The sequence below is a fragment of the Mus caroli genome, unplaced genomic scaffold (genome assembly GCF_978045245.1).
Source record: "Mus caroli unplaced genomic scaffold, Mus_caroli_1 scaffold_17, whole genome shotgun sequence".
NCBI classification, from domain to species: domain Eukaryota; kingdom Metazoa; phylum Chordata; class Mammalia; order Rodentia; family Muridae; genus Mus; species Mus caroli.
Genome location: NW_028227272.1, coordinates 41,408,111 through 41,427,498, shown reverse-complemented (window position 1 = coordinate 41,427,498; position 19,388 = coordinate 41,408,111). Strand labels below are relative to the sequence as shown.

The 19,388-nt window shown below is 41.5% G+C and overlaps 1 protein-coding gene across 1 annotated transcript in view; it reads right to left on the bottom strand.

Annotated features, from left to right (window-relative positions):
• The window catches only part of Cfap44 (cilia and flagella associated protein 44), a 91,257-nt gene that overhangs the window by 58,319 nt on the left and 13,550 nt on the right, over positions 1-19,388 (bottom strand). The window contains exons 7-16 of the mRNA XM_021185422.2: positions 17,932-18,148; positions 16,707-16,821; positions 8,321-8,485; positions 6,036-6,191; positions 5,691-5,738; positions 5,165-5,264; positions 3,882-3,976; positions 2,770-2,979; positions 1,923-2,033; positions 740-898 (exon numbers count right to left, since the gene is read on the bottom strand). Coding sequence (XP_021041081.1) covers positions 740-898; positions 1,923-2,033; positions 2,770-2,979; positions 3,882-3,976; positions 5,165-5,264; positions 5,691-5,738; positions 6,036-6,191; positions 8,321-8,485; positions 16,707-16,821; positions 17,932-18,148 — 1,376 coding nt within the window. The remainder of the gene's footprint in view (positions 1-739; positions 899-1,922; positions 2,034-2,769; positions 2,980-3,881; positions 3,977-5,164; positions 5,265-5,690; positions 5,739-6,035; positions 6,192-8,320; positions 8,486-16,706; positions 16,822-17,931; positions 18,149-19,388) is intronic.

The following is a 19,388-nucleotide window of genomic DNA, read 5'->3' as shown; positions in this document are numbered from 1 at the left end:
TTCCCTCGGAGCCTACCACCATCGACTTAGGAACCACGTGGTTTAAAATAGCCAGTGAGAAGCTTGTTTCTAGCTTCCGTAAACCTGTGGTGTAGGTACTCGATATCACCATCTGTCCAACATAGAGTGCCCCAACACTGGTAGCCCCTCTTCCTATTCACCCCTGAGAACTACCTTCCTGACTTGTATGATCTCTTCACACCATCCTCTGTTCACAAAAGATCACAGTGGCTCAAACTGACGTGGCTTGACCGGCTTCTAAAGAGACCTTCGCTATCTGCATGCATCTCTGCCGCATCTCCTACAAACTGCATGCTGCCATTTCAACCAGCCATTCTTCGTCGTGAAAACGCTGACAACTGTCTAAATAGTGGCTGCCCTAGAGCTGTTCTCTCTCTTCCTCTCATTCTCTCAGACATCTTCCCATCCTCTGAGTATAAATCGTCAATTCCAGATCGCCATTTTTTCATCCCCCCTCCCCCCATCATCCCTCCATCAACAACGTCACCCCCTTCACACTCCCTGAGGCTCCTCTCTTTGTACCTGGATTGTAGTTCCCTCTCCACCACTGTCTCCTGCTAGTTAGCCACCTTCTTACCACCAGTGTATAAGCTTCTGCTGGCCAGGATCTGCTTTATTTTATTTTATTTTGCTTGTATTCTCCAAGAATCTCTTAGAGGATATTGCATCTCCAAGTGGAAGAAAGGACAGGAGGTAATGGTTCAAGAAGATCTCATACCAAAATCTTAGATTTGACACTCGTGAAATGGAAGCATCGGAGTAACATGTTCGGGATTGCAAACGTGATAACATTCTGGTCATCTACGTCCTTAATGGTTGGGCATAGACTTTCAAGAATGTAGCCATTCTCACAGATGATCAATAAAGTGTTTTCAGGCTAAAAAAAATGAAAAAAAGGAAGGAAGGAAGGAAGGAAGGGAGGGAGGGAGGGAGGGAGGGAGGAAGGAAGGAAGGAAGGAAGGAAGGAAGGAAGGAAGGAAGGAAGGAAGGAAGGAAGGAAGGAAGGAAGATTATGCATATCACTTACATGTAGGCATTTTTTTTTTTTACAAATTCAAAGCCAGTGAGAATATCGCAATCATTTTTTAAAGGTGATACCCCACAGGCCTAGTCACAAATGATTATTGTGTCCCTAGTATTAATTACTCTCATGTAATTATTCATTACTAACCTGATGACTAAAGTTAGATTTTTCATTTGTTTCCTTTAAAGATACCATGACTTGGCTGGGTAGTGGTGGCGCATGCCTTTAATCCCAGCTCTTGGGAAGCAGAGGCAGGCGGATTTCTGAGTTCAAGGCCAGCCAGGTCTACAGAGTGAGTTCCAAGGAGCCAGGGCTGCACAGAGAAACCCTGTCTCAAAAAAGCAAAAAAAAAAAAAAAACAAACAAACAAACAAAAAAACAAACAAACAAACTAGATAAATAAACCATGACTTATTTCCATAGCCAAATATGTGATTGTGAAATCTGTTAGCCCAAAGAGCAAAGTGTTCTAGCTAAAAGCACCGAGGAAAATCTGCTCAACTCGGTCATTCGTGACAACGAATCCTATCTCCGTCTCTCTAGAAACCGATGCTGAAGGCAGGATAGGGAAGCATGAAGCTTTGAGGTTTCAAGGTGGCCATCGTGTGTGAGAGAAGGCATTGATAAGAGGCACCCCAAGGGATGTGTGGAACTCATTGAAATCACTATATTTGAGGGAGCTAATGATCTTCCTTGATGGGAGATTGTCTCCTGCAGTCTTTGGTTACACTAGTGACAAATTAGGCAAAGTAGTCGGGGCAACTCTGGAATGGATTTTTGCCAAATAGCAATAAAGAAAATGTAGCCCAAAAAGGGGGAACCCCTATAACCACAAGACACTGCGATTTAATCTTGAGGACAAATGCTAACGACTTACATGATTGGCTGGAGACCACATCAACTGGCAAATGGGCCCAGGAGTGTTAAAAAACCCAATCGGCTTGTATTCTTTCTCCACATCGAAAAAGAAGACAGTCTTGTCTTCACTCTAGAAGAAAAAGGAACACGCCCACCCAATACATATTACTATGACAATAAGGTCATACAGCATACCATAGAGTTTATCTAATTTATATTTATAGACTCAACAATCACGTATTGTAGATTAATCTGAAATATATGTGTGCATATATATATATATATATATATATATATATATATATATGGTTTCAAATGTTTGATTCATCTTCCCAAGCGTTTCTGTTCATAGTCTAGAAATGTGACTACCATAAATGTGTCTATACATATGTGTTTCTGTATATATAATTTCTAAAATAATTCCACAATACATCTGTTCACCTCTTACTTCCTATAGAATATAGAGTTATTTCCTTTATCTGAGGCAGGCTTTTGTTTTGGTTTGCATTTAGAGGGTACCAGAGATCAAAGTGGAGCTGACTACATGCTAGGCAAGAGCTCTCCCACTGAACTTTATAAACCTCACCTATAGCAACCCTCCTTAAGAACACATGTATATTATAAACTAATGGTTATAAGAAATCCATCCAGCATGATTTCCATGTGAAATTTTCTGTTCATTTAAAATACGCATTAAAACTTAACTTATAAGACAGTTCTTAAGTACCATACATAGACTGCACTGAAAGAAATAAGAAAACAAAATGTAGGTTAATTGTGGTAAGTAGGGCATGGTAGAGTAGGTGCAGATAAGAGGGAAGCTAGGTGTAGAGTTTCAATAGGAAATGAGAGGGAATCTCACTTACCCCAGTGGCTAAGATATCCCCATCACGTTCATAAGCTAAAGCTGTAACTTCTTCAGTATGGGGTTTGAAGACATATTTCAAATGTAACTCAGCATCTGGGATTTTCTTCCGTCCTGCAAAAACTGTAAGTCCTTTTGGGTCAAAAAGTTCAAGAATTCGGACGACGCCGTCTTTGAATCCTACTACAATCTGTGATGCAGAAACGCTTACCTGCGAAAACAATCAAACCCCCGGGGCCTGCATTTAGTTAAGTAATTGAAACACACGCAAAAGTCACTCCACATCTTGCCTTGGCCCGGGTAACTTAGCGTTAGATGGCCTTTTCTACTCTTGGTTCAGTGTTATAGCAGTCTCCATCAGTTCCAGAACATTTACCTATTATGACCACAAGCAGGGTAATCTACGACGACTCAAGCTTCCAACAAGCAAACACGATAGCATGCCTGCCTCCCATGTAGGAGGCACCTGCCACCAGCAGTGCTGGATGAACACAAGTAGACTGAGTGTCACCTATTAACATGTAGATAAGTATAACATATGATTAACATAGGAAAGAAACACACAGCATAGGAGCTAGGCTAGCTTGAGGACTCCCCTAAGGCAAAGATGGTTGGAGCTAAGATCTGAAGGGTGCTTGGTCAAGAACGATGTACAAGAAGGTGAACAAGAATTGGATAGAATGGAAAAGAATGCTACCATAAGAACTGGAGGTAGACACTGGTGGACACCAGCAGGCAGGATACCTTACACGGTACCACGGTACAGAGGGTAGTCTTTATCCAAACCATGGGAAACCAGGCCAGTGTCATCCCTGAACCATGTTCCCTGTGATCTCGTCACTCGCAAAATAGTCCCATGGTGTTTTAAAATCATGCAAGGACAGAAGATGCCTCAAATTCGACTGCATGGTGATTTCGCAAGACAGAGCTATGCCACGGGTAACACAAAACCAGATTTTCACCCCATGAAGATTTCTGCAATCTTTTAGGTACAATAAACAACTTGAAATATTTATACTTCTAAAATTCTGAGCCAGAAAATAACTACATCTCTACAAGATATCACAGATTCACCATATTTTCTAGTGTTTCTGATTAAAACAACAAACTTACTGATCGAGGTGCCCAAATGAGGGATGTGCCTCCTTGTTTAAATTTCATCTGGACCAAAGGGTTTTTACTAGCAAAATCATAGACACGAACAGAGCCTGCAGAAAAGAAGAAGAAGAAAAAAGTTTTAAAAGCAACAGATTATAAATGTATTACTTCTCTTTAAAAAAAAAAATCTCAGCTTACTTTTTATAGGAGAAAATTCAATAACTCAGATCAATTGATAGGCTAAATTTGTCTTTACTATTCTTTTTAGTTACTTTTAGATCAGCATGCACGGTAACAGATTTCCTTGTGGCGTTTTCATGCATGCTAGGTTTTAGTTGAGCCTGCCTCCGCACAAACACTGCCTGCCTGCCTCTCTCTCCTGGCTCCATTCCCACTGTATCTAACTGTCCCGATGATTCCTCTTTCTGCTTCTACACTCCACTTCCATGCTCTGGGCTCTCTCTCCTCCCTGAGAGCCTCCTTCCCCTAATCTCAAGGGCCCTTTGCCAGTTTGATGAGAGGCACGAATTGTGGCCGCCTGACAGAACACATTCCTTTGCTGTCTACAAGTTTAGAAATACCTGTAAGTTGAGGGGAGAAAGTGGTGGTGAGGACAAAAAGGCACGAGTGCTGCTAACAAAATGAACAGCGCTTTCCTAAATAATTTACAATTAGGTCTTTGTTCTAACCTCCAACCTTGTCTGCTGCAGGCTGTGCACTTCCTGCTTGCTTCTTCTATTCCACAGGTTTCTTTTTTTGGAAGAACGCTCAAGCACCTCTAATAGCCACACGTTTTCAGTTTGCATACAGACATGGCCAGATATATTTTTTACTGAGAGTTCCCACTTAAAAAGGCTAGAGAGATGGCTCATCAGACAGTGATGTGCCTGTCACACAAACATGAGGACTTGAGTGTGAGTCCCAGCATCCACGAAAAAGCCAGGTATGGTGACACAGAAGGCAGAGACAGAGGATCCCTGGAGCTGCCTGGCTCTCTGGTCTAACCATTTGGTGAACTCAAGTCTCAGTGAGAGACCCTTCTCAAAAAATAGGTTGCAAAGCAGTGGAGGAAGATTCCTGATGTTATACACGCACATACACCAGAACACCGTACACATACATGAGCATGCATGGATGCACAACACAACACACACCAGAATACATGGACATATACATGGATATGCATACATGCAAAACCCAACACACACACCAGAACACATTTACATATACATAATCATGAGTGCATGCACAACATAACACACACAGACACATGCACACACACACAAGTTTATACTTACAGTCCAGGGCAGTTGTGGCCATGAGATAAGTGATAGGAGAAACAGCCAAGGCTGCAATGGGTCCAGAGTGGAAAGAAAAGAGGCATTCCGGATCCTGGGTCTGAGAACAACAGCACATCGGATCTCAAAGACAGCGTCATATATAATTAAAGTCAACCTTATAGACAATAAATAAAATCCTGTAGTACACATGCCATTTTACTCAAAGAGGAAAGTATAATAGATTAAAAAGATTTCGGGAGTGGGGAACTAGGAAAACCAGATGGAGTCCTGGCTCTGAAGTTAATGACCGATTTTACATGGATCCCATCAGGTGCCCCTTCCTGCCTGCTCAGGAGAGCAGCTGAAAGGACCTCCTTAGGTCATAGAAATGAAGACTCCCTGTGTTTAGGAAATGGTTAATGTATAATGACATAGTTCTGTTTTTAACTTGATGGAAACAAAAGAAAGATAAACCAGCTTTTAAAGACTATCAAAGAATTTTTCCTATAGCAGTTAGGAGAAAATAAGGAAAACGGGCACTTACAATATTTGAAAAGCTAAGGTCAAGCTTCCATATGGCTCCATTGGCATCCTAAAACAAACAGCCGGTCATGTTTTTATCATTTTTAATGTTCATCGAATTAAAACTATTCATTCTATGATTTGGTTAAAATGAGGGCCAGCAACACCACCTAGTGTTTATATATAGGTGTCAGTGAAATATATTAAGAATATCTTCTATATATTTAATACTAGAAACATATAATAAGCCAAGCAATCCCTTAAGGCTGTAACATGGGACATTCTGGTGCAAACAATCAAATGTATTTCTATTTTCATTTTATGTCCTGGTACAGTTAGAAAGCCCAAACAGAAGAGTGCAGCATACCTGAGCCAGCCAAAAATTATTTCCAACTTCATTCATCTTGATCATTGAGAAGAGGTTGACACTCTTGTCTATGTGAAGTTCATTAATAGGTTCTATCTCCAACAATCCAGTATCATCTATAACGTCAGCTGTGTCGATTGTCTCAAAATCCCATATCTTTCAAAATTAACAAGAAAGTTATTTTATAACACAACAACTGTGCCCTTACTAGACACCAGAAGGTAACAAATACAAGGTGACAGGTATGAGTCACTTCCTTTGGAGTTATTGGCCTGTGAGGTCCCATAGACCCTCCCACATGACAGGTCACTGCCATTGCTCTTGATTGGACTCCAGAATTTGACAGTGAGACCCTGTTGCTGATGGTACCACATACTTTCATCACAGAACATGGCAAAATCGCGTTGGTGCAGACCTGGAAGCTTCCTCCCCATCACTTAGCTCTCATAGTGTTGAGAAGTACTATCCAGGTCTGGAGAGATGGCTCAGCCGTTAAGGGCTAGGCTCACAACCAAAAATATAAGAGAGGTACTATCCATGCCACTGGAGGAGAAAAGTGATCATCAGTCATATTTCAGCTATGAAACCTGACAGCTATAGAAATGACTGGCCTGGAAAGCCATGTTCATTGGTGTAGAAGTAGTGCAAATGTCATAGGGGTAACCAATCACTTTCAGATTGGGCTTAAGTCCCACTCAACAAGATGAAACCTATACAGTGACGCCATTCCCTGACTGAGAATCTATGACTGGACAGGTTATAGGCTCTAAGATAGAGCCTACTAGTATGCAGCTAAATGGAAACAGTATTTAACAGACTCCCAATAACTTCTTCCTATACTCATAGACCAGTGCATCTCTCAACCCTCATCTGACAAGCTTCTATTTATTTTTTGTGACCTATAGCTGGCCAAGGTACAGAGAGTAAGAGACTGTACAGTGCTCAGCCCTAAATGGAACATATACCTGTATCCCGCCTTCCCCAAAAGTTTCAGGAACCATTGCAGAAGATGAGGCAGAAAAGAGAGTAAGAGCTTGGAGTGCTGTGGACTATGAGGAAATATCTTCTGGGCGGAGGTGCAGCTGCACGTATAAACACACAAGCAGTCATGGCAACAGGTACAACACCCATGTAAGCCCAGGCCAGACCAAATCCCAAGATCCAGATGGGAGTTGGGTGCATAATTCAACCCCAAGTCATGGAGCTGTTGGCAATTGTAAGCTTCTGGGAGACAGACAGACAATTTTCATTAAGAGTATAGCCTCTGGTAAGTTGGCCATTCTCCAGTGGATGCCCATACATTCAAGAATATGGACATGAGTAGTCTTACTTCAACTTGATAGGTCATGTTTGGCTGGTATCCGTGGGAGGCCTCTTTTTCTGAAGAGAAACAAGAGTGGATGGGGAAGGGGAGGGTTGGGAGGAGAGGGGAGAGGAGAAACTGCAGTCTGGATGTTAAGAAAGAAAGAAAGAAAGAAAGAAAGAAAGAAAGAAAGAAAGAAAGAAAGAAAGAAAGAAAGAAAGAAAGAAAGAAAATAAATGTGTACATATACATATGAGGATATTCAGATAGCACAGACTGGTGTTGAGGAATTTAATAGCCAGAAGGCCCCAGACCATGAACCAGGAAGACTGTGAGGCAAATCAGAAGACTGTGGGTTCTCTAGTGTTCATAGAAGGTGCCATACAGGGTAAATGGGAAACACAAGGAAGAACAGCAACTCAGGAGATTTAGCCTCTGAAGCAGTGTTCCAGGGCACAGTGAAATCTCTGAGCTCCCCAGCACAAGGTCTGGGGAAAAGGGTGGTGGCTCATAGCAAGCCCCACCCACACACCTGGGAGAGATACCATTTCCACCACCACCCTGGTGGTGATTCACACCTTTAATCCCAGACCTCAGGAGGCCGAGGCAGATAAATCTCTGAGAGTTCAAGGCCAGCCTGGTTTACGTAGTGAGTTCCAGGCTAAGTTTACAATTTTCAATCTTTAGAAAATGCCCAGCCATGGGCACTGTGATAGGATGTGCGCCCACTGTTTATCTGGTGCTAATATGGGTTTTCATTTTCTGAAGTTCCTACGCCAACACCTGAAGCACCAGAAAGAGAGCTCCCTTCAGAATATTTCCATTAATTTTGACAAGAATGCAAATATTCATCGCATGAGAAGCGTCATTGAAAATGAACTGATCTTGAAAATAAGTAACCATAGCCCCCCCTTAAAAGCACCGTATAAGACAAAACCACCTAGGTAATCAGCAAGCCTTAGATGGAGTGGTGTGGCCTTACCCTAATGCTGCCATCCGAACCAGCGGTGATCACTTCTCCTTCATCCAGCATTATCTGGTTAATGGAACCGCTGTGACAAGACTTCATGCCAGTCCGACAGAGTTCCACCTTGATGAGGCTGCCTTCCCAAAGCAGCAGGTTGCCCCATTCTGACCCTGAGAGAACCTGGCAGGTGGGAAGAAAGAAATGTGCATAAAGATTAAATACCCCAAACATATGAGAGTTAGCTTCTAGATTCTTTTTTCTTGACTGTGAAGATCATAGCTTGGGTATAGAAGGAAAGAAAATGGGGAAGTAAAAACCCACCGCCACAGATACAACCTCCAAATATACTTTTAGCACAATGCTGCCTAACGCCCCACAACTGGGCAGTGTGTTAGTGGTAATTTCCTTATGAATGCTGGTAGTAGATTTCTTTTTTTTTTTTTTTTTCCATACATATCTTAAGGGCGGGACTCGGGAGTTGAATGACTGGATCAAAACTGGGCAATAGTCTCTTCCGGTCAGAACAGCACCGGAGTAGCTAGGGCGCAGGGTCGGCTGACACTCGCCAGCTACCCACAACACCCGCCACAGGATCTTAAGACTTCTGGTGAGTGGAACACAGCTTCTGCTCCAATCCAATTGCGCGCGGGACCTGAGACTGCATTAGTTAGGGAAACAGAAAACCGGCCTGAGTAGGGCCACAGGCCTCTTCCGGCCTAAACAGCACCGGGGTAGCTAGAGGACAGGGTTGGCTGACACCCGCCAGCTACCCAAGACCCCCGCCACAGGATTTTGAGAGTTCTGGTGAGTGGAACACAGCTTCTGCTCCAATCTTTAAACAGTGACAACGACAACAACTAACCCCAGAGATTACCAGATGACGAAAGGTAAACGTAATAATCTTACTAACAGAAACCAAGACCACTCACCATCATCAGAACCCAGCACTCCCACTTCGCCCAGTCCAGGGCACCCCAACATACCTGAAAAGCTAGACACGGATCTAAAAGCATATCTCATGATGATGGTAGAGGACATCAAGAAGGACTTTAATAACACACTTAAAGAAATACAAAGGAACACTGGTAAACAGGTAGAAGACATTAAAGAGGAAGCACAAAAATCCCTTAAAGAATTGCAGGAGAACACTGCTAAAGAGTTACAAATCCTTAAAGAAAAACAGGATAACACAATCTAACAGGTAGAAGTCCTTAAAGAAAAACAGGAAAACACATCCAAACAGATGATGGAAATGAACAAAACCATACTAGACCTAAAAAGGGAAGTAGACACAATAAAGAAAACCCAAAATGAGGCAACACTGGAGATAGAAACCCTAGGAAAGAAATCTGGAACCATAGATACGAGCATCAGCAACAGAATACAAGAGATGGAGGAGAGAATCTCAGGTGCAGAAGATTCCATAGAGAACATCAGCACAACAATCAAGGAAAATGTAAAACGCAAAAAGATCCTAACTCAAAACATCCAAGAAATACAGGACACAATGAGAAGACCAAACCTACGGATAATAGGAGTGGATGAGAATGAAGATTTTCAACTCAAAGGACCAGCAAACATCTTCAACAAAATTATAGAAGAAAACTTCCCAAATCTAAAGAAAGATATGCCCATGAACATACAAGAACCCTACAGAACTCCAAATAGACTTGACCAGAAAAGAAATACCTCCCGACACATAATAATCAGAACAACAAATGCTCTAAATAAAGATAGAATACTAAAAGCAGTAAGAGAAAAAGGCCAAGTAACATATAAAGGCAAGCCTATCAGAATTACACCAGATTTTTCACCAGAGACTATGAAAGCCAGAAGATCCTGGACAGATGTTATACAGACACTAAAAGAACACAAATTCCAGCCCAGGCTACTATACACAGCCAAACTCTCAATTAACATAGATGGAGAAACCAAAGTATTCCACGACAAAACCAAATTCACACATTATCTCTCCACAAATCCAGCCCTTCAAAGGATAATAACAGAAAAAAAACAATACAAGGACAGGAACCACACCCTAGAAACAACAAGAAGGTAATCCCTCAACAAACCTAAAAGAAGACAGCCACAAGAACAGAATGCCAACTTTAACAACAAAAAATAACAGGAAACAACAATTACTTTTCCTTAATATCTCTTAATATCAATGGACTCAACTCCCCGATAAAAAGACATAGACTAACAAACTGGCTACACAAACAAGACCCAACATTTTGCTGCTTACAGGAAACTCATCTCAGAGAAAAAGATAGACACTACCTCAGAATGAAAGGCTGGAAAACAATTTTCCAAGCAAATGGTATGAAGAAACAAGCTGGAGTAGCCATTCTAATATCTGATAAGATTGACTTCCAACCCAAAGTCATTAAAAAAGACAGGGAGGGACACTTCATACTCATCAAAGGTAAAATCCTCCAAGAGGAACTATCAATCCTGAATATCTATGCTCCAAATACAAAGGCAGCCACATTCATTAAAGAAACTTTAGTAAATCTCAAAGCACACATTGCACCTCATACAATAATAGTGGGAGACTTCAACACACCACTTTCACCAATGGACAGATCATGGAAACAGAAACTACACAGGGACACAGTGAAACTAACAGAAGTTATGAATCAAATGGATCTGGCAGATATCTACAGAACATTCTATCCTAAAACAAAAGGATAAACCTTCTTCTCAGCACCTCATGGTACCTTCTCCAAAATTGACCACATAATTGGTCACAAAACAGGCCTCAACAGATACAAAAATATTGAAATTGTCCCATGCATCCTATCAGATCACCATGGACTAAGGCTGATCTTCAATAACAAAATAAATAATAGAAAGCCAACCTTCACGTGGAAACTGAACAACACTCTTCTCAATGATACCTTGGTCAAGGAAGGAATAAAGAAAGAAATTAAGGACTTTTTAGAGTTCAATGAAAATGAAGCCACAACATACCCAAACTTATGGGACGCAATGAAAGCATTTCTAAGAGGAAAACTCATAGCTCTGAGTGCCTCCAAAAGGAAACTAGAGAGAGCACACATTAGCAGCTTGACAATACACCTAAAAGCACTAGAACAAAAGGAAGCAAATTCACCCAAGAGGAGTAGACGGCAGGAAATAATCAAACTCAGGGGCGAAATCAACCAAGTGGAAACAAGAAGAACTATTCAAAGAATCAACCAATCAAGGAGCTGGTTCTTTGAGAAAATCAACAAGATAGATAAACCCTTAGCCAGACTCACTAGAGGGCACAGGGAAAGCATCCTAATTAACAAAATCAGAAATGAAAAAGGAGACATAACAACAGATCCTGAAGACATCCAAAACACCATCAGATCCTTCTACCAAAGGCTATACTCAACAAAACTGGAGAACCTGGATGAAATGGAGAAGTTCCTAGACAGATACCAGGTACCAAAGTTGAATCAAGATCAGGTTAATGATCTAAACAGCCCTATATCCCCCAAAGAAATAGAAGCAGTCATTAATAGTCTCCCAACTAAAAAAAGCCCAGGACCAGATGGGTTTAGTGCAGAGTTCTATCAGACCTTCAAAGAAGATCTAATCCCAGTTCTTCACAAACTATTCCACAAAATAGAAACAGAAGGTACTCTACCCAACTCATTCTATGAAGCCACAATTACTCTGATACCTAAACCACAAAAAGACCCAACAAAGATAGAAAACTTCAGACCAATATCCCTTATGAATATTGATGCAAAAATCCTCAATAAAGTTCTTGCTAACCGAATCCAAGAACACATCAAAACAATTATCCATCCTGACCAAGTAGGTTTCATCCCAGGGATGCAGGCATGGTTCAATATACGGAAATCCATCAACGTAATCCAGTATATAAACAAAGACAAAAACCACATGGTCATCTCATTAGATGTGGAAAAAGCATTTGACAAGATCCAACACCCATTCATGATAAAAGTCTTGGAAAGATCAGGAATTCAAGGCCCATACCTAAACATGATAAAAGCAATCTACAGCAAACCAGTAGCCAACATCAAAGTAAATGGTGAGAAGCTTGAAGCAATCCCTCTAAAATCAGGGACTAGACAAGGCTGTCCACTTTCTCCATACCTATTCAACATTGTACTTGAAGTCCTAGCCAGAGCAATTCGACAACAAAAGGAGATCAAAGGGATACAAATTGGAAAAGATGAAGTCAAAATATCACTTTTTGCAGATGATATGATAGTATATATATAAGTGACCCTAAAAATTCCACCAGAGAACTCCTAAACCTGATAAACAGCTTCAGTGAAGTAGCTGGATATAAAATTAACTCAAACAAATCAATGGCCTTTCTCTACACAAAGAATAAACAGGCTGAGAAAGAAATTAGGGAAACAACACCCTTCTCAATAGTCACAAGTAATATAAAATATCTTGGCGTGACTCTAACTAAGGAAGTGAAAGATCTGTATAATAAAAACTTCAAGTCTCTGAAGAAAGAAATTATAGAAAATCTCAGAAGATGGAAAGATCTCCCATGCTCATGGATTGGCAGGATCAACATTGTAAAAATGGCTATCTTGCCAAAAGCAATCTACAGATTCAATGCAATCACCATCAAAATTCCAACTCAATTCTTCAACGAATTAGAAAGTGCAATCTGCAAATTCATCTGGAATAACAAAAAACCTAGGATAGCAAAAACTCTTCTCAAGGATAAAAGAACCTCTGGTGGAATCACCATGCCGGACCTAAAGCTTTACTACAGAGCAATTGTGATAAAAACTGCGTGGTACTGGTATAGTGACAGACAAATAGACCAATGGAATAGAATTGAAGACCCAGAAATGAACCCACACACCTACAGTCACTTGATCTTCGACAAGGGAGCTAAAAACATCCAGTGGAAGAAAGACAGCATTTTCAACAAATGGTGCTGGCACAACTGGTTGTTAACATGTAGAAGAATGCGAATCGATCCATTCCTATCTCCTTGTACTAAGGTCAAGTCTAAGTGGATCAAGGAACTTCACATAAAACCAGAGACACTGAAACTTATAGAGGAGAAAGTGGGGAAAAGCCTTGAAGATATGGGCACAGGGGAAAAATTCTTGAATAGAACAGCAATGGCTTGTGCTGTAAGATGGAGAATTGACAAGTGGGACCTCATGAAACTACAAAGCTTCTGCAAGGCTAAAGACACCATCAATAAGACAAAAAAACCACCAACATATTGGGAAAGGATCTTCACCTATCCTAAATCAGATAAGGGACTAATATCCAATATATATAAAGAACTCAAAAGGTGGACTCCAGAAAGTCAAATAACCCCATTAAAAAATGGGGCTCAGAACTGAACAAAGAATTCTCACCTGAGGAATACCGAATGGCAGAGAAGCACCTGAAAAAATGTTCAACATCCTTAATCATCAGGGAAATGCAAATCAAAACAACCCTGAGATTCCACCTCATACCAGTCAGAATGGCTAAGATCAAAAATTCAGGTGACAGCAGATGCTGGCGAGGATGTGGAGAAAGAGGAACACTCCTCCATTGTTGGTGGGATTGCAAGCTTGTACAACCACTCTGGAAATCAGTCTGGCGGTTCCTCAGAAAATTGGACATAGTACTACCGGAGGATCCAGCAATACCTCTCCTGGGCATATATCCAGAAGATGTCCCAACCGGTAAAAAGGACACATGCTCCACTATGTTCATAGCAGCCCTATTTATAATAGCCAGAAGCTGGAAAGAACCCAGATGTCCCTCAACAGAGGAATGGATACAGAAATTATGGTACATTTACACAATGGAGTACTACTCAGCTATTAAAAAGAATGAATTTATGAAATTCCTAGCCAAATGGATGGACCTGGAGGGCATCATCTTGAGTGAGGTAACACAATCACAAAAGAACTCACACAATATGTATTCACTGATAAGTGGATATTAGCCCAAAACTTAGGATACCCAAGATATAAGATACAATTTGCTAAACGCATGAAACTCAAGAAGAATGAAGACCAAAGTGTGGACACTGTGCCCCTTCTTAGAATTGGGAACAAAACACCCAGGGAAGGAGTTACAGAGACAAAGTTCGGAGCTGTGATGAAAGGATGGACCATTTAGAGACTGCCGTATCCAGGGATCCATCCCATAATCAGCTTCTAAAAGCTGACACCATTGCATACACTAGCAAGATTTTGCTGAAAGGACCCAAATATAGCTGTCTCTTGTGAGACGATGCCGGGGCCTAGCAAACACAGGAGTGGATGTTCACAGGGTTCCCTATGCAGAAGCTAGAGAAAGTACCCAAGGAGCTAAAGGGATCTGCAACCCTATAGTTGGAACAACATGATGAACTAACCAGTACCCCGGAGCTCTTGTCTCTAGCTGCATATGTATCGAAAGATGGCCTAGTCGGCCATCAATGGAAAGAGAGGCCCATTGGACTTGCAAACTTTATATGCCCCAATATAGGGGAATGCCAGGGCCAAAAGAATGGGAATGGGTGGGTAGGGAAGTGGGGGGCGCTATGGGGGACTTTTGGGATAGCATTGGAAATGTAATTGAGGAAAATATGTAATAAAAAATAATAAAAATTTTTTTAAAAACTTGGCAATAAAGTCTTCCAAAATGAGATTTCATTTCTACGTATAGAACTGTCTGCTAAATTGTAAGACCACTACAAAGTTGAGCAGATTACAGCTCAAGTTTCAAACAAGGAAAGTATTTGGGACTGCCCCCAAATTAATGTCTAATTCGACAGTTTCCAAAGTGCATGCCATCAAACACTGGCTCTTATGGTGCTTAATGAGTGCTATAATAAGTAATATTTATGGTGTATGCCTGAATACTTAACATACATTGGCATTTAATGCCCAAAGCCACGTGTGCTAGGTACTCCGCTCAGCAACACCATGTGCAGCTGTGCCTGCAGGTTGCTCTGTTTTTCCTAACTCCAGCTTTGTTCTCACTTGGAGAAAACTGAAGCACCAACACTTAAATAACGTAACCCCAAGTTCCCCAGAGAAGCCAAGATGCTGGTTTCAGTGTTGTTACTCAAAACTCCCTGCCCTGACTACACTGTCTCAGAAGCAGGAGACCAAAGAAACTGGCAAGCATACTTCTTTCTGAAATCCCTGGGCATCTTTGACTAAGAAAGTCTTATTTCCACAGACCCTCCTCAGTGTGGACTGATCTACAGTGGGAAACTCTGTCCTTCTCATCGGCAAGAACTGATGATTTTAGCTCAGTCTTAACCTTGCTTGCCTATGTGACCTGCTATTGGGCCTCAGCTGACTTTAGCAGAGTCTTCAACTTGATTTTTTTATACAAGCGTTTTCACTGATGAATACTAATTGTGCACATGTATGAGGTGCAGTGTGATAACTTGATACATGTATACGATGTATGATGGATAATCGGGGTTGTTAGCATCTCCATCCATCATGTTTGTGCTGGGAAGCTTTGAACACCTGTCTCCAGTTCCTCATTACATATTCAAGACATGGTTGTGAACCAGACACCCACTGTGCTGGAAAACATTAGAACTTAGTTCTTCCGTGGAGGCCAGAGGTGAACATCAGCATCTTCCTTCACAGCTTTATTATTACTGCTGTGATTTTGTCAAGAGTCCCTCACTGGACCCAATGCTCGCTAATTCTGCTAGACTGGCTAGCCCAGACTTCTTTTTATTTTCTCCTATACACCGTACTTTTAATTGAAACTATGCCAACACTTTAATGCCCAGATAATTTGGTTTCTTAAAGTGATATTTGTGTGCTGGAATTTTCTTATAAGAGACGTGACCACAAGTAACACAGTATAACTTATTCTATCTAATAGGAGACCCAGTAAGATAGCACAGGGGAACGGATCCCAGTTAACCATCATTTTAGGCAAATAAATAAATAAATAACAAAAAAACAAAGAAACATAAATTCTGTAAGAGCAAGAGAAAAGTGAACTAATAATGTCAGTAAATCAATTGACAAATTATTCTACAGTGTTGCAGATACAGCTAGGAAATGTCCTCATCTTCCCATGACATCCTGACACCGAATCAAGGCACAAGCTTGATTGAAGCCCTGCCTATGTGAGTCCCTTGGAACATCATGACACAAAAGGGAAAGATCAATCATTATAACTTCATGACATCACCAACATGTCACTGTGTTAATGGAGGAGCAAAACCAGAAAATGGTTTATACATATGAATTATGAAAACTTTAGGGAAATGTTTTCCTTTCAATTGATAGTCTGTAAAAGGAAAATGAGGTGTATTCAGGACACTCAGAATTACAGTAGCTGTTCTCATGGATAGTCCTTGAACACGTGGTTGACTTCAAGTAGGCCTGCTTCCATCTGCTCACAGTCCAGTGACTGAGGAACCACAGGCGTGCTGGCTCACCTTCCCATCGGGAAGCTCCGCATAGCCCTCTATGTCACTGGTAGATGTTTTGCCAAATCGCCCCAGTGACCCTTGCAGCTTGAGACCAGTGAATGTAAAAGCCATCTCCCAGAACCTGCAAACAAGAGAGAAAGAGGTCAGAGATGCTGATCAGTGCAGTGTCTTTTTATGTCCATCAGCCCTGGATATGCGGATATGCGCATGTGAAGTAACTTCAATCGGTTCATCTTGACACATAGTGTCTACTAATCCCTGTTAGGCAGCACAGATTCAACACTGGGGCGAGGGGGAGTCCACTGTCTTTGTGAGACCTGGATTTTGAGTTATGCTGTCTGCTGCAGCAGTTACCAGCCATAAGTGAAATTTTCAATTGGATTGAAAGTAACTGATGTTAAATATAAGTAACAAGTAAGAAAGGTAACAGAGGGTCTACATCATTCCATTCTGGAAGCAGAACAAGGTGGATGTGGGACCTGAAGCCACAGACTTGAGATCAGGAGTAGACAAGGATCATCAGGAGTGTTGTGAGGATTCTTGTGCCACCGTTAAGACTTAAGAAACATAAGAAACTCCACCGTGGTCTGAAAGCTCACCATGGCTTTGTAAATGCCAACAGTGAGTTACTGAGATGCTATGAAAACTGCTTTAAGTGGAGACTATGAGAAGGCTGCGCTCAACTTAAAAGCCTCTCTTTTATCTATACTGTTTTGGAAGATCATTCCCCTATATCAAAACTTAAAAGGTACACTAAGAAAAAGGGGGAGGGAGGGCAAGTGCGGGGGAGGGAGAAAAGGCAAACTGCTGGTTAACTTGAAAAACAGCCCATGCAGAGCTGGAGAGGTGGCTCAGCACTTAGCAGCACTCTCTGCTCTTTCTAGAAGATCTGGGTTTGGGTCCCAGCACACACACACACACACACACACACACACACACACACACACACACACACGGCACCTTACAGCCATCTGTAACCCCAGTTCCAGGAGATTCAAAGTCCTCTTTGTCTTCCACAGATACAACGTGCTTGTATTACACATGTATGCATACAGACAAAACATTCATAAACATAAAATAAGAATAAGTATTTTTTAAAACTTTCTGAAATCTCCCTAATTTTGAAAAAAAATTCAATTTAATGATAGCAAAAATTATCTATATATCTTTGGTCCTTTTAGAAATGTCCCTTAAAATATCTGCTAGTTTCTTCTTTGGGTACCAGACTTACTTGATGTGGCCGGATCCTGAGGTAGTTAATTGTTCATCGTTATCAGGATTGAAAGTGACCTTAAAGACTTCCTGAGAAAACGCTTTCGTTCTCAGTATGGGCTGCTCTTCCTTCCAGCCCCAGATGGTTATTGTGTAATCAGGATGGCAACCAACAGAGGCCAGCAAGTTCCCCTCGTTGTTAAAGTCTACATACGCATAGGCTTTCTCTGTCCCATCTGTAAGGATGAATGAGAGTCTGATCAACAAGACAGAAGCTCAGCCCAGAGGGAACACACCTGTCACACCAGCACTGGAGGTGTTGGAAAACAAGATCAAGCCCAGCCAATGCTGCAAATCTTATATCCCAAAACAACAACAGAGAGGGAAAATGGTGGTGGTGGAGGAGGAGGAGGGAGGGGGAGAGGAAGTAGAAGAAAAAGGAGGAAGAGGAGGAAGAAGAGGAGGAGAGTGATCTATGTTAATGTTAAAATGCCAAGAATCTAAGAGAGGACTGGGGAGACAGTCTGTCCAACAGGTAACACAGCCAGTGTACAAACACTGAGGTTCAGGTGTTATTCTAATGGTATAGGGTGGGAGCACAGAGACAGGCGAATCCCAAGGGCTTCTTGGCCAACCAGAGTAGCTAAAATGGCAAGCGCCAGCTGTAGTGAAAGGCTCTACATCATATAATAAGGTGGAGAGCCATAGAAGGAATGCTGGACATCAAGCCCTGGCCTCCACAAATACATGCACAGGCAAGCGCCCCTCACACATATTACATGGGCAGGGGTGTGCATACATGGTATACATACATAAATCTTCCAACAGAGCATAGATAGAAAAATCTCCCAAAAGAGTAATCCTAAAAATCTTTCATCACTCTTGGCTTTAAAATGGCTTATACGATTAGAAATCAAAATTGTGTTTTCCCAAAGAAGAACATGCTGCATATATTCCATCTTCTGGAAGAAAGGGAGCCACACTCAGAGATCAGAAAAGGTCTGCAACTTTAAATTTGTCACTGAAAATTTCCCAGAGTTAAAAAAAAAAAAAATCCCCGGACTCCCCAAATCAGTTACCCAGACAGCAGAACTGTAAGACAATGGAGACTGCTAATGTTACCCACCACCCTCACCCTCACTAGTTATTCAAACTAAACAGCAAGGAAGTTTTTGTGAAGTTATTGGCTAACATGACTGATAGTTCTGATCTTTAAGGATTGTATCCTTGAGAGTCTAGGCAGGCATTATCCAATCAGCTGCAAGGTCTTAGAATTAAAACCGAAGATTCCCTAAAGAGATAGCGCTGCCTGGAGAATGCCCACGGACCCTTTCTTTGCAATCTCCAGCCTGTGGGGCGACCCACAGTTTTTAAACTTCCTAACCTAGGCAACTGTAAGCCAAGTTCATGAAATAAAGTTCCTTTCTCCATCTTACTTTTGTTCCTCTGCTGAATCTTGGTTAATTCTGTAATCTT